Genomic DNA, 12,882 nt, shown 5'->3' on the forward strand with positions numbered 1-12,882 from the left:
TTGTATTATCTTTTTTTTTTTTTTAATACACTGTAGCATTTTGAGGTTGTTTACTCAATGCAAAGTGCTATTTTTACAAATAAAATCTATTATTATTATTATGGGTCAAACGCAGAGAGTAATTTCACCACACCTAGTGTGTTTGTGTGTGTGTGACTATCAGTGGTACTTTAACTTAACTTAACAGAAGTGTAGATAGAACATGTTCAAACAGAAAATAAGCAGATATTGACAGTAAATGAACAAGTTTTTACAGCTTGTCCCTCATAATGTTGATGTCATGACTTGGTCCTGGGTGTTTGCTTTTCCGGGATGCAACGGAAAGTTGGCACGGGCGAGACGGGAATGAAGGTACATGATTTATTTATATTTATCAAAAAAAGGAATAAACAAAAAGCGCGCACAGAGGCGGAGAATAAACTATGAAACCAAAAAGACTATAAACATGGAACAAAAACTTACTTGGCTTGGACAGAAATAGTTGCTTGAGGAATTGACATGGAAAGAAGTATCAGGCATGGACAGAGCATAAATGTGGTGAGGTCGTCAGAAAGACAAACTGAAAAACACTGAACTTAAATACTACAGACATGATTAACGAAAACAGGTGCGTGACTCAAGACGTGAAACAGGTGCGTGACGTGACAGGTGAAAACTAATGGGTTGCTATGGTGACAATCAAGAGTGCCCAATGAGTCCAAACGTGGAACAGGTGAAACTAATGGGGTAATCATGGAAACAAGACAAGGGAGTGAAAAGCCAGAAACTAAACAAAACATGACTTAAAACAAAACATGATTACACAGACATGACAGTTGACAAAACAATAGAATGAGAAATGACACAATATTGTTTGTTTGTTTACTTACTACTAAAAGACAAGTTGTCTAATGTTACATTCGACCAATTTTGACGCAATAAATATGGAACTTGGAGACAAGCTATTTCGACATAAATGGAGTGCTTTCCCAAATAAACCGCAACATAATAGTATGTTCACTATTTTATTTAAGGACTAAATTACAATGATAAACATATGTTTCATGGACCTGAAGATTTTTTGTTCAAATAAAGACAATCTAAATCAAGGTTATTTAGAAAAGTATCGAAAAGTATGGAAATACATTTTGGCAGCGGTACCAAAGTGTTGGTATCAGGACAACACTAGTTTGCAGGTACCAGCACTCCAGGTGACAGAGTTGTTTTTGGCCCACATGCATGGATTATGCAAAGTATCCAAACACCTTATTGGCAGGCTTTGTTCCCTGGCGATTGATTTGTCCCTGGAATAATCATTACTGATTAAACATTTGCAAGATTAATGGCCGTCACAAGAAAACAACTCTTTGACCCACAAGCGTAGATGTTAGCATGCTGATGGCAACACCCTAAAGGTAACTTTATGTATAATTGACATTTCTATTCAAGGAGGGGGGCCCCGATACAACTTGTTCATTTCAAACACAATACTAATTAAAGCTGCAAGCAGCGTTGGTCGGGCCCGCGTATTTGGCAGGTGCTAGTCCTAAGTGTCCCAATACTTTTGTCCAGTTTTAGTAGTACGTGTCCCAATACTTTTGTCAAGTTGTAGTCCTAAGTGTCCCAATACATTTGTCCAGTGTAGGTGTCCCAATACTTTTTTCCAGTGGTAGTCCTAAGTGTCCCAATACTTTTGTCCGGTGGTAGTCATAAGTGTCCCAATACTTTTGTCTAGTGTACCTACCTTGTCTGCATTGTGTAGGCACGCTGGTGCTTCCTGCTTTTAAGCAGCCATCTTAAAAAAACAGCAGCGCAGGGTCATAAAATCAAAACCGGAGCAGTTAGAAAAACGCTGTTCTGTACTTTTATACACAAGGGTTCAATCTCTCTCCTGTGTTAGTTTGAAGCCGAAACGACAAACGCGCTCAGAGGAGAGGTGACCGGTTTTTACAAAAAAAATTGTTTTGAAGGGGGAATAGCAAACTTCCTGTTGATTTTTGCTGGGGCTTGTCAATCTATGAAATGTAGGTCTAAGTGAGACCTACATAGAGGTTTTTGTTTCATGTCTCTCCGACCTTCCCAGTGGGAGTTACAGGCAGTTTTGTCATTTTTTTCTTCCGAGGAGCAGTTTTTTCAGCGTTTTATTAGAGCGCAATTTTGAGATTTGGGGTTAGGTTTTTTTATTAGATCGCAATTTTAGCCAGTCCTGATGTGTGTGTTCAGTTCGGTGAGTTTTGAAGCATGTTAAGGGGGTCAAATTACAGCTCAAAGAGGCAAAAGTGACTGTTTTTAGTACTTTTTTGTCTTGAAGGGGGAATTGCCAACTTCCTGTCGATTTCTGCCCAAGAATGTACAGTTATGAAATCTAGGTCTAAGTCAGGCCTACATAGAGAATTTTGTTTCATGTCTCTCCGACCTTCCTAGTGGGGGTTAAAGGCAGTCTAGTTTTTTTTTCCCTAGGGGGCGCTAGAGCGCAATTTTGAGTTTTGTGGTTCGGTTTTTTAAAAAAAAGGCAATTTTCGCAGGTCCTGATGTGTGGGTCAAATATGGTGAGTTTTGAAGCATGTTAAGTGGGTCAAATTACAGTTTAATGTGGCGGCGGAAGAATAAAGAATAAAGAATAAAACCTACAAATACAATAGGTCCTTATGTCCCATTGCATAAGGACTCCCTTCGGGAGTCCTTTTGCAATGGGCCATGCGGGCCCTAATAATGAAAGGTAGGTGTAAGTCAGACCTACATAGAGGTTTTTGTTTCATGTCTCTCCGACCTTCCTAGTGGGAGTTACAGGCAGCTTAGTTTTTTTTTCTTTTTAGGGGGCGCTAGAGCGCAATTTTGAGTTTTTGGGTTCGGTTTTTTGATTAAAAGGCAATTTTTGCAGGTCCTGATGTGTGGGTCAAATATGGTGAGTTTTGAAGCATGTTAAGTGGGTCAAATTAGTGCTCAAAGAGGCGGCGGAAGAAAAAAGAAAGAATAATTAAAGCTGCAAGCAGCGTTGTTCGGGCCCGCGTATTTGGCAGGTGCTAGTCCTAAGTGTCCCAATACTTTTGTCTACTTTTAGTCTGAAGTGTCCCAAGACTTTTGTCTAGTGTACCTACCTTGTCTGCATTGTGTGGGCACGTTGGTGCTTCCTGCTTTTAAGCAGCCATCTTAAAAAAACAGCAGCGCAGCAGCCTCAGCGCAGCGGGTCTTTGAAGGGTCATAAAATCAAAACCGGAGCAGTTATAAAAAAAGCGCTTCTGTTGTTGTAATCACAAGGGTTAAATCTCTCTCCTGTGTTAGTTTGAAGCCGAAACGACAAACGCGCTCAGAGGAGATCGTTTTTGAAGGAAGGTGACCGGTTTTTACAAAAAAATTGTTTTGAAGGGGGAATAGCAAACTTCCTGTTGATTTTTGCTGGGGGTTGTCAATCTATGAAATGTAGGTCTAAGTGAGACCTACATAGAGGTTTTTTGTTTCATGTCTCTCCGACCTTCCCAGTGGGAGTTACAGGCAGTTTTGTCATTTTTTTTCTTCCGAGGAGCAGTTTTTTCAGCGTTTTATTCAAAATTGCGCAATTTTGAGATTTGGGGTTAGGTTTTTTTTATTAGATCGCAATTTTAGCCAGTCCTGATGTGTGTGTTCAGTTCGGTGAGTTTTGAAGCATGTTAAGGGGGTCAAATTACAGCTCAAAGAGGCAAAAGTGACTGTTTTTAGTACTTTTTTGTCTTGAAGGGGGAATTGCCAACTTCCTGTCGATTTCTGCCCAAGAATGTACAGTTATGAAATCTAGGTCTAAGTCAGGCCTACATAGAGAATTTTGTTTCATGTCTTTCCGACCTTCCTAGTGGGAGTTAAAGGCAGTCTAGTTTTTTTTTCCCTAGGGGGCGCTAGAGCGCAATTTTGAGTTTTGTGGTTCGGTTTTTTAAAAAAAAGGCAATTTTCGCAGGTCCTGATGTGTGGGTCAAATATGGTGAGTTTTGAAGCATGTTAAGTGGGTCAAATTACAGTTTAATGTGGCGGCGGAAGAAAAAAGAAAGAATAATTAAAGCTGCAAGCAGCGTTGTTCGGGCCCGCGTATTTGGCAGGTGCTAGTCCTAAGTGTCCCAATACTTTTGTCTACTTTTAGTCTGAAGTGTCCCAAGACTTTTGTCTAGTGTACCTACCTTGTCTGCATTGTGTGGGCACGTTGGTGCTTCCTGCTTTTAAGCAGCCATCTTAAAAAAACAGCAGCGCAGCAGCCTCAACGCAGCGGGTCTTTGAAGGGTCATAAAATCAAAACCGGAGCAGTTATAAAAAAAAAGCGCTTCTGTTGTTGTAATCACAAGGGTTAAATCTCTCTCCTGTGTTAGTTTGAAGCCGAAACGACAAACGCGCTCAGAGGAGATAGTTTTTGAAGGAAGGTGACCGTTTTTTTACAAAAAAAATTTGTTTTGAAGGGGGAATAGCAAACTTCCTGTTGATTTTTGCTGGGGGTTGTCAATCTATGAAATGTAGGTCTAAGTGAGACCTACATAGAGGTTTTTGTTTCATGTCTCTCCGACCTTCCCAGTGGGAGTTACAGGCAGTTTTGTCATTTTTTTTTCTTCCGAGGAGCAGTTTTTTCAGCGTTTTATTCAAAAATTGCACTAGAGCGCAATTTTGAGATTTGGGGTTAGGTTTTTTTATTAGATCGCAATTTTAGCCAGTCCTGATGTGTGTGTTCAGTTCGGTGAGTTTTGAAGCATGTTAAGGGGGTCAAATTACAGCTCAAAGAGGCAAAAGTGACTGTTTTTAGTACTTTTTTATCTTGAAGGGGGAATTGCCAACTTCCTGTTGATTTTTGCCCGAGAAAATTAATTAATGAAAAGTTTTTTGAGTTTTGGGGCTAGGTTTTTTTTTACCAAAGAGTTTTGTTCGCGTTTTTTTATGTGTGCGTCACATTTGGTGAGTTTTGAAGCATGTTAAGAGGGTAAAAGTACAGCGCAAAGCTGCGGAAGAATAATAATAAATAAAACCTTACAAATTCAATAGGTCCTTATGTCCCATTGCATAAGGACTCCCACAGGGAGTCCTTATGCAATGGGCCATGCGGGCCCTAATAAATGAAGAATAGTGAACAACAGGCTGAATAAGTGTACGTTATATGAGGCATAAATAACCAACTGGTATGTTAAAGTAACATTATGGTAAGAGTCATTCAAATAACTATAACATATAGAACATGCTATACGTTTACCAAACAATCTGTCACTTCTAATCGCTAAATCCCATGAAATCTTATACGTCTAGTCTCTTACGTCAATGAGATCAATAATTAGGGCCCGCATGGCCCATTGCATAAGGACTCCCAAAGGGAGTCTTCAAAACTTCAAAGCTTCAAAACTCACCATATTTGACCCACACATCAGGACCTGCGAAAATTGCCTTTTTTTTAAAAAAAACCGAACCACAAAACTCAAAATTGCGCTCTAGCGCCCCCTAGGAAAAAAAAAACTAGACTGCCTGTAACTCCCACTTGGAAAGTCGGAGAGACATGAAACAAAAACTTTTATGTAGGTCTGACTCAGACCTAGATTTCATAATGGTACATTCTCGGGCTAAAATCAACAGGAAGTTGGCAATTCCCCCTTCAAGACAAAAAAGTACTAAAAACAGTCACTTTTGCCTCTTTGAGCTGTAATTTGACCCCCTTAACATGCTTCAAAACTCACCAAACTGAACACACACATCAGGACTGGCAAAAATTGTGATCTAATAAAAAAAACCTAACCCCAAATCTCTAAATTGCGCTCTAGAGCAATTTTTGAATAAAACGGAGAAAAAACTGCTCCTCGGAAGAAAAAAATGACAAAACTGCCTGTAACTCCCACTGGGAAGGTCGGAGAGACATGAAACAAAAACCTATATGTAGGTCTAACTTAGACCTACATTTTATAAATTGACAACCCCCAGCGAAAATCAACAGGAAGTTTGCTATTCCCCCTTCAAAACACATTTTTTTGTAAAAACCGGTCACCTTCCTTCAAAATCTATCTCCTCTGAGCGCGTTTGTCGTTTCGGCTTCAAACTAACACAGGAGAGAGATTGAACCCTTGTGTATAAAAGTATAGAACAGTGTTTTAATACCTGCTCCGGTTTTGATTTTATGACCCTTCAAAGACCCGCTGCGCTGCTGTTTTTTCAAGATGGCTGCTTAAAAGCAGGAAGCACCAACGTGCCCACACAATGCAGACAAGGTAGGTACACTAGACAAAAGTCTTGGGACACTTCAGACTAAAAGTAGACAAAAGTATTGGGACACTTAGGACTAGCACCTGCCAAATACGCGGGCCCGACCAATGCTGCTTGCAGCTTTAATATTATTTGATATTTAATGTGTTATGCTAATTTTTTAACAATTTCACACATAAGTCGCTCCTGAGTATAAGTCGCACCCCCGGCCAAACTATGAAAAAAACTGCGACTTATAGTCCGAAAAATACGGTAATAATAATGTCAGAAAAATTGTATTTAAATTATCAAAAAACTTTCCATTCTGAGTTCTCAATGAACAGACAAGAAGCGGTCTTTGTCGCACCAAGCCAAACGCTCGGAAGATTCCACTGCGGACGATGGAATGAGACGGGAGGGGTCATCCATTGTCCTCGAAAAACCTGCCCAAGCTGAATCCAGGACGAACCCAAGCCCGAGGGATCTTCTTCTTTTGTCTTCAATGTGACCGAAAACAATGACTGTTTTACATACTCCCCATTCCTGCTGAGACAGGTGTTGATGCGTGAACGTTGAACATCTAAATAAAAGAGGGGACGAAAACCTTCTTCGTCAGAGCGTGGTGCAGGACTGTACAGAGGGTGCAGTGGCCATGTCTCTCCTCAATATTGAGTCCAAATTGAATTCTGTCTCTGTTTGATTCCTTGCCTTTTGTCTTGTTTAATAGATGTCCTCAGTGTTTGAACGTGACAAATAATAATAATAATAATTTTTTTGCAATTATCGGCTTCCTCCAATTCACACTTTGTCTTCTTTGCGGTTAAACCAAATCACTTCCATACTTCATTCATGACATTTTGATCTCCCGCCCTCAAAGCTGTTTTCTTTTAGGTCAAATTCCAAAGTCGTCCTACTTCCAAAACAGTACATTTTCTCACCTTTGTCAACACGCCCCTTCTTGATGTCCTTGCTGTATTCCAGGCAGTGTGACTCTCTGATGGCCGAGTGTGCCAACACACAGTGGCTGAGTGTGAGGCCATCATGGAGTTGATCTGAAGTATTCACAAGTACTGTGAGTGTGAGCAAACACTCACAACACACAACACACAACTTGGAGTACGTACGTGTGTTTTCTGTCGGGTGTTCTGTGTGAGAGGGCGAACTGGACACGCTGCTGCTGTGATTGGACGACATGTGAGCTTCCTCCAGCGAGGGGCAGGGGGAGGGGCTGTCGTGCATGCGCTCCTGCGGGGCAAAGTGACAGCTGTCAGTCATACTCAATGTGAAGCAGCCAAAACATTAGGTACACCCGCAGCAGATACGCCTCGGCCTCTATTTCATACTTGCCAACCTTGAGACCTCCGAATTCGGGAGATGGGGTGGCAAGGGGAGGTTCGGGGGATTTGAATGGGAATTCCCTGGACATTTGGGAATTTAGGGAAAATTGGGAATTTTTAAAAATATTGATACCAGCACAATTGACCTTGATGATATAAATGAGTTGGTGTTGGAATTTTTCGAAACGGTTGAAAAATGTGTGAAAACTTTCCAGGTTTTGGAAAAACAGGGAATTCTGGGAATTCCTGGAATTTTTTTGGAACTTGGAAAATGGTAGTTTGATTGTCCAAGGTGAGCGGGGTGTGTGGATGTTGGAATGGTTCAAATCGGATGAGAAATGTGGGATGTGTAGTTGATTGTATATTTCCCATTCATTGTCATGAGGAGGAAAATTACTGGAAATTCTGGGAAAATCTGGAATTTTGTTCGAGGTAAAACATGTTTTGTGTTTGATACATGGGAAGAGCAGTGTGGGTTGGATGGTTAAAATGTCAGATTTGGGTTTAAAAAATGTTATACATTTTGAGAAATTTGAATGGGAATTTTCTGGACATTTGGGAATTTACGGAAAACTGGGAATTTTTAAAAATATTGATACTAGCACAATTGACCTTGATGATATAAATGAGTTGGTGTTGGAATCTTTTGAAACGGTTGAAAAATGTTGACCTACCAACAGTAGCAATTGCTATTTTGGAATTCCTGGAATTTTGGGAAAACCAGGAATTTTTACGAAAAAAAGAGATACCTTTTGTTGTCCCAATTAGGAAGAATTTTCTGAAGGTGGAATGGTCAAAACCGGTTGAAATATGTGGACTGTGAAAACTTTCCAGGTTTTGGAAAAAACAGGGAATTCCTGGAATTTTTTTAAACTTGGAAAATGGTCGTTTGATTGTCCAAAGTGAGCAGAGTGTGTGGATGAGAAATGTGGGATATGTCGTCGATTGTATATTTCCCATTCGTTGTCATGAGGAGGAAAATTACTGGAAATTCTGGGAAAATCTGGAATTTTCTTCAAGGGAAAACATGTTTTGCGTTTGATATATGGGAAGAGCAGTGTGGGTTGAATGGTTAAAATGTCAGATTCGGGTTTAAAAAATGTGAAATTTGAATGGAAATTCCCCTGGACATTTGGGAATTTAGGGAAAACTGGGAATTTTTGAAAATATTGATACTAGCACAATTGACCTTGATGATATAAATGAGTTGGTGTTGGAATTTTTCAAAACGGTTGAAAAATGTTGACCTACCAACAGTAGCAATTGGTATTTTGGAATTCCTGGAATTTTGGGAAAACCAGGAATTTTTACGAAAAAAAGAGATACCTTTTGTTGTCCCAATTAGGAAGAATTTTCTGAAGGTCGAATGGTCAAAAACGGTTGAAAAAATGTGCACTGTGAAAACTTTCCAGGTTTTGGAAAAAACAGGGAATTCCTGGAATTTTTTTAAACTTGGAAAATGGTCGTTTGATTGTCTAAGGTGAGCAGAGTGTGTGGATGAGAAATGTGGGATATGTAGTCGATTGTATATTTCCCATTCATTGTCATGAGGAGGAAAATTACTGGAAATTCTGGGAAAATCTGGAATTTTGTTCAAGGGAAAACATGTTTTGTGTTTGATACATGGGAAGAGCAGTATGGGTTGGATGGTTAAAATGTCAGATTCGGGTTTAAAAAATGTTATACATTTTGAGAAATTTGAATGGGAATTTCCTGGACATTTGGGAATTTAGGGAAAACTGGGAATTTTTGAAGATATTGATACTAGCACAATTAACTTGGATGATATAAATGAGTTGGTGTTGGGATTTTTCGAAACGGTTGAAAATTGTTGACTTACTAACAGCAACAATGGGTATTTTGGAATTCCTGGAATTTAGGGAAAACCGAGAATTTTTACAAAAAAAAACCTCACTTTTTTTGTCCCAATTAGGAAAAATGTTCTAACGGTAGAATGGTCAAAAACGGTTGAAATATGTGGACTGGGAAAACTTTCCAGGTTTTGGAAAAACAGGGAATTCCTGGAATTTTTTGGAACTTGGAAAATGGTAGTTTGATTGTCCAAGGTGAGCAGAGTGTGTGGATGAGAAATGTGGGATATGTAGTCGATTGTATATTTCCCATTCATTGTCATGACGAGGAAAATTACTGGAAATTCTGGGAAAATCTGGAATTTTGTTCAAGGGAAAGCATGTTTTGTGTTTGATATATGGGAAGAGCAGTGTGGGTTGAATGGTTAAAATGTCAGATTCGGGTTTAAAAAATGTGAAATTTGAATGGAAATTCCCCTGGAAATTTGGGAATTTAGGGAAAACCGGGACTATTTGAAAATATTGATACTAGCACAATTGACCTTGATGATATAAATGTGTTGGTGTTGGAATCTTTTGAAACGGTTGAAAAATGTTGACCTACTAACAGTAACAATGGGTATTTTGGAATTCCTGGAATTTAGGGAAAACCGAGAATGTTTTGCAAAAAAAAACCTCACTTTTTTGTCCCAATTAGGAAAAATGTTCTAAAGGTAGAATGGTCAAAAACGGTTGAAATATGTGGACTGGGAAAACTTTCCAGGTTTTGGAAAAACAGGGAATTCTGGGAATTCCTGGAATTTTTGTGGAACTTGGAAAATGGTAGTTTGATTGTCCAAGGTGAGCGGAGTGTGTGGATGTTGGAATGGTTCAAATCGGATGAGAAATGTGGGATATGTAGTCGATTGTATATTTCCCATTCATTGTCATGAGGAGGAAAATTACTGGAAATTCTGGGAAAATCTGGAATTTTCTTCAAGGAAAAACATGTTTTGCGTTTGATATATGGGAAGAGCAGTGTGGGTTGAATGGTTAAAATGTCATATTTGAGTTTAAAAAATTTGATACATTTTGAGAAATTTGAATGGAAATTCCCCTGGACATTTGGGAATTTAGGGAAAACCAGGAATTTTTGAAAATATTGATACTAGCACAATTGACCTTGATGATATAAATGAGTAGGTGTTGGGATTTTTCGAAACGGTTGACAATTGTTGACTTACTAACAGCAACAATGGGTATGTTGGAATTCCTGGAATTTAGGGAAAACCGAGAATTTTTACCAAAAAAACCCTCACTTTTTTTCTCCCAATTAGGAAAAATGTTCTAAAGGTAGAATGGTCAAAAACGGTTGAAATATGTGGACTGGGAAAACTTTCCAGGTTTTGGAAAAACAGGGAATTCTGGGAATTCCTGGAATTTTTTGAAACTTGGAAAATGGTAATTTGATTGTTCAAGGTGAGCGGAGTGTGTGGATGTTGGAATGGTTCAAATCGGATGAGAAATGTGGGATATGTAGTCGATTGTATATTTCCCATTCATTGTCATGAGGAGGAAAATTACTGGAAATTCTGGGAAAATCTGGAATTTTGTTCAAGGGAAAGCATGTTTTGTGTTTGATACATGGGAAGAGCAGTGGGTTGGATGGTTAAAATGTCAGATTCGGGTTTAAAAAATGTTATACATTTTGAGGAATTTGAATGGGAATTTCCTGGACATTTGGGAATTTAGGGAAAACTGGGAATTTTTGAAAATATTGATACTAGCACAATTGACCTTGATTATATAAATGAGTTGGTGTTGGGATTTTTCGAAACGGTTGACAATTGTTGACTTACTAACAGCAAAAATGGGTATTTTGAAATTCCTGGAATTTAGGGAAAACTGAGAATTTTTACAAAAAAACCCTCACTTTTGTTGTCCCAATTAGGAAAAATGTTCTGAAGGTGGAATGGTCAAAACCGGTTGAAAAATGTGGACTGTGAAAACTTTCCAGGTTTTGGAAAAAACAGGTAATTCCTGGAATTTTTTTTAAACTTGGAAAATGGTCGTTTGATTGTCTAAGGTGAGCAGAGTGTGTGGATGAGAAATGTGGGATATGTAGTCGATTGTATATTTCCCATTCATTGCCATGAGGAGGAAAATTACTGGAAATTCTGGGAAAATCTGGAATTTTCTTCAAGGGAAAACATGTTTTGTGTTTGATATATGGGAAGAGCAGTGTGGGTTGAATGGTTAAAATGTCAGATTCGGGTTTAAAAATTTTTATAGATTTTGAGAAATTTGAATGGAAATTCCCCTGGACATTTGGGAATTTAGGGAAAACCGGGACTTTTTGAAAATATTGATACTAGCACAATTGACCTTGATGATATAAATGAGTTGGTGTTGGAATCTTTCAAAACGGTTGAAAAATGTTGACCTACCAACAGTAGCAATTGGTAGTTTGGAATTCCTGGAATTTAGGGAAAACCGAGAATTTTTACAAAATAAACCCTCACTTTTGTTGTCCCAATTAGGAAAAATGTTCTGAAGGTGGAATGGTCAAAACCGGTTGAAATATGTGGACTTTGAAAACTTTCCAGGTTTTGGAAAAAAAGGGAATTCTGGGAATTCCTGGAATTTTTTTGGAACTTGGAAAATGGTAGTTTCATTGTCCAAGGTGAGCGGAGTGTGTGGATGTTGGAATGGTTCAAATCGGATGAGAAATGTGGGATATGTCGTCGATTGTATATTTCCCATTCGTTGTCATGACGAGGAAAATTACTGGAAATTCTGGGAAAATCTGGAATTTTGTTCAAGGGAAAGCATGTTTTGTGTTTGATATATGGGAAGAGCAGTGGGTTGAATGGTTAAAATGTCATATTTGAGTTTAAAAAATTTGATACATTTTGAGAAATTTGAATGGAAATTCCCCTGGACATTTGGGAATTTAGGGAAAACCGGGACTTTTTGAAAATATTGATACTAGCACAATTGACCTTGATGATATAAATGAGTTGGTGTTGGAATCTTTTGAAACGGTTGAAAAATGTTGACCTACCAACAGTAGCAATTGGTATTTTGGAATTCCTGGAATTTAGGGAAAACCGAGAATTTTTACAAAAAAAACCCTCACTTTTTTTGTCCCAATTAAGAAAAATGTTCTGAAGGTGGAATGGTCAAAGCCGGTTGAAATATGTGGACTGTGAAAACTTTCCAGGTTTTGGAAAAACAGGGAATTTTAGGAATTCCTGGAATTTTTTTGGAACTTGGAAAATGATAGTTTGATTGTCCAATGTGAGCGGAGTGTGTGGATGTTGGAATGGTTCAAATCGGATGAGAAATGTGGGATATGTAGTCGATTGTATATTTCCCATTCATTGTCATGAGGAGGAAAATTACTGGAAATTCTGGGAAAATCTGGAATTTTCTTCAAGGGAAAACATGTTTTGTGTTTGATATATGGGAAGAGCAGTAGGTTGGATGGTTAAAATGTCAGATTCGGGTTTAAAAAATGTTATACATTTTGAAAAATTTGAATGGGAATTTTCTGGACATTTGGGAATTTAGGGAAAACTGGGAATTTATGAAAATATTGATAC

General features: G+C 38.5%; 1 protein-coding gene across 3 annotated transcripts in view; it reads right to left on the reverse strand.

The window, feature by feature from the left end:
- dachc (dachshund c) overlaps positions 1-12,882 on the reverse strand; it is a 210,341-nt gene that overhangs the window by 64,639 nt on the left and 132,820 nt on the right. For all 3 annotated transcript variants that reach the window (XM_061927549.2, XM_061927626.2, XM_061927715.2), the window contains exons 5-6: positions 7,275-7,395; positions 7,089-7,202 (exon numbers count right to left, since the gene is read on the reverse strand). In XM_061927549.2, the coding sequence (XP_061783533.2) occupies positions 7,089-7,202; positions 7,275-7,395 (235 nt within the window). The remainder of the gene's footprint in view (positions 1-7,088; positions 7,203-7,274; positions 7,396-12,882) is intronic.

Source organism: Nerophis lumbriciformis, linkage group LG02 (genome assembly GCF_033978685.3).
Source record: "Nerophis lumbriciformis linkage group LG02, RoL_Nlum_v2.1, whole genome shotgun sequence".
NCBI classification, from domain to species: Eukaryota; Metazoa; Chordata; class Actinopteri; order Syngnathiformes; family Syngnathidae; genus Nerophis; species Nerophis lumbriciformis.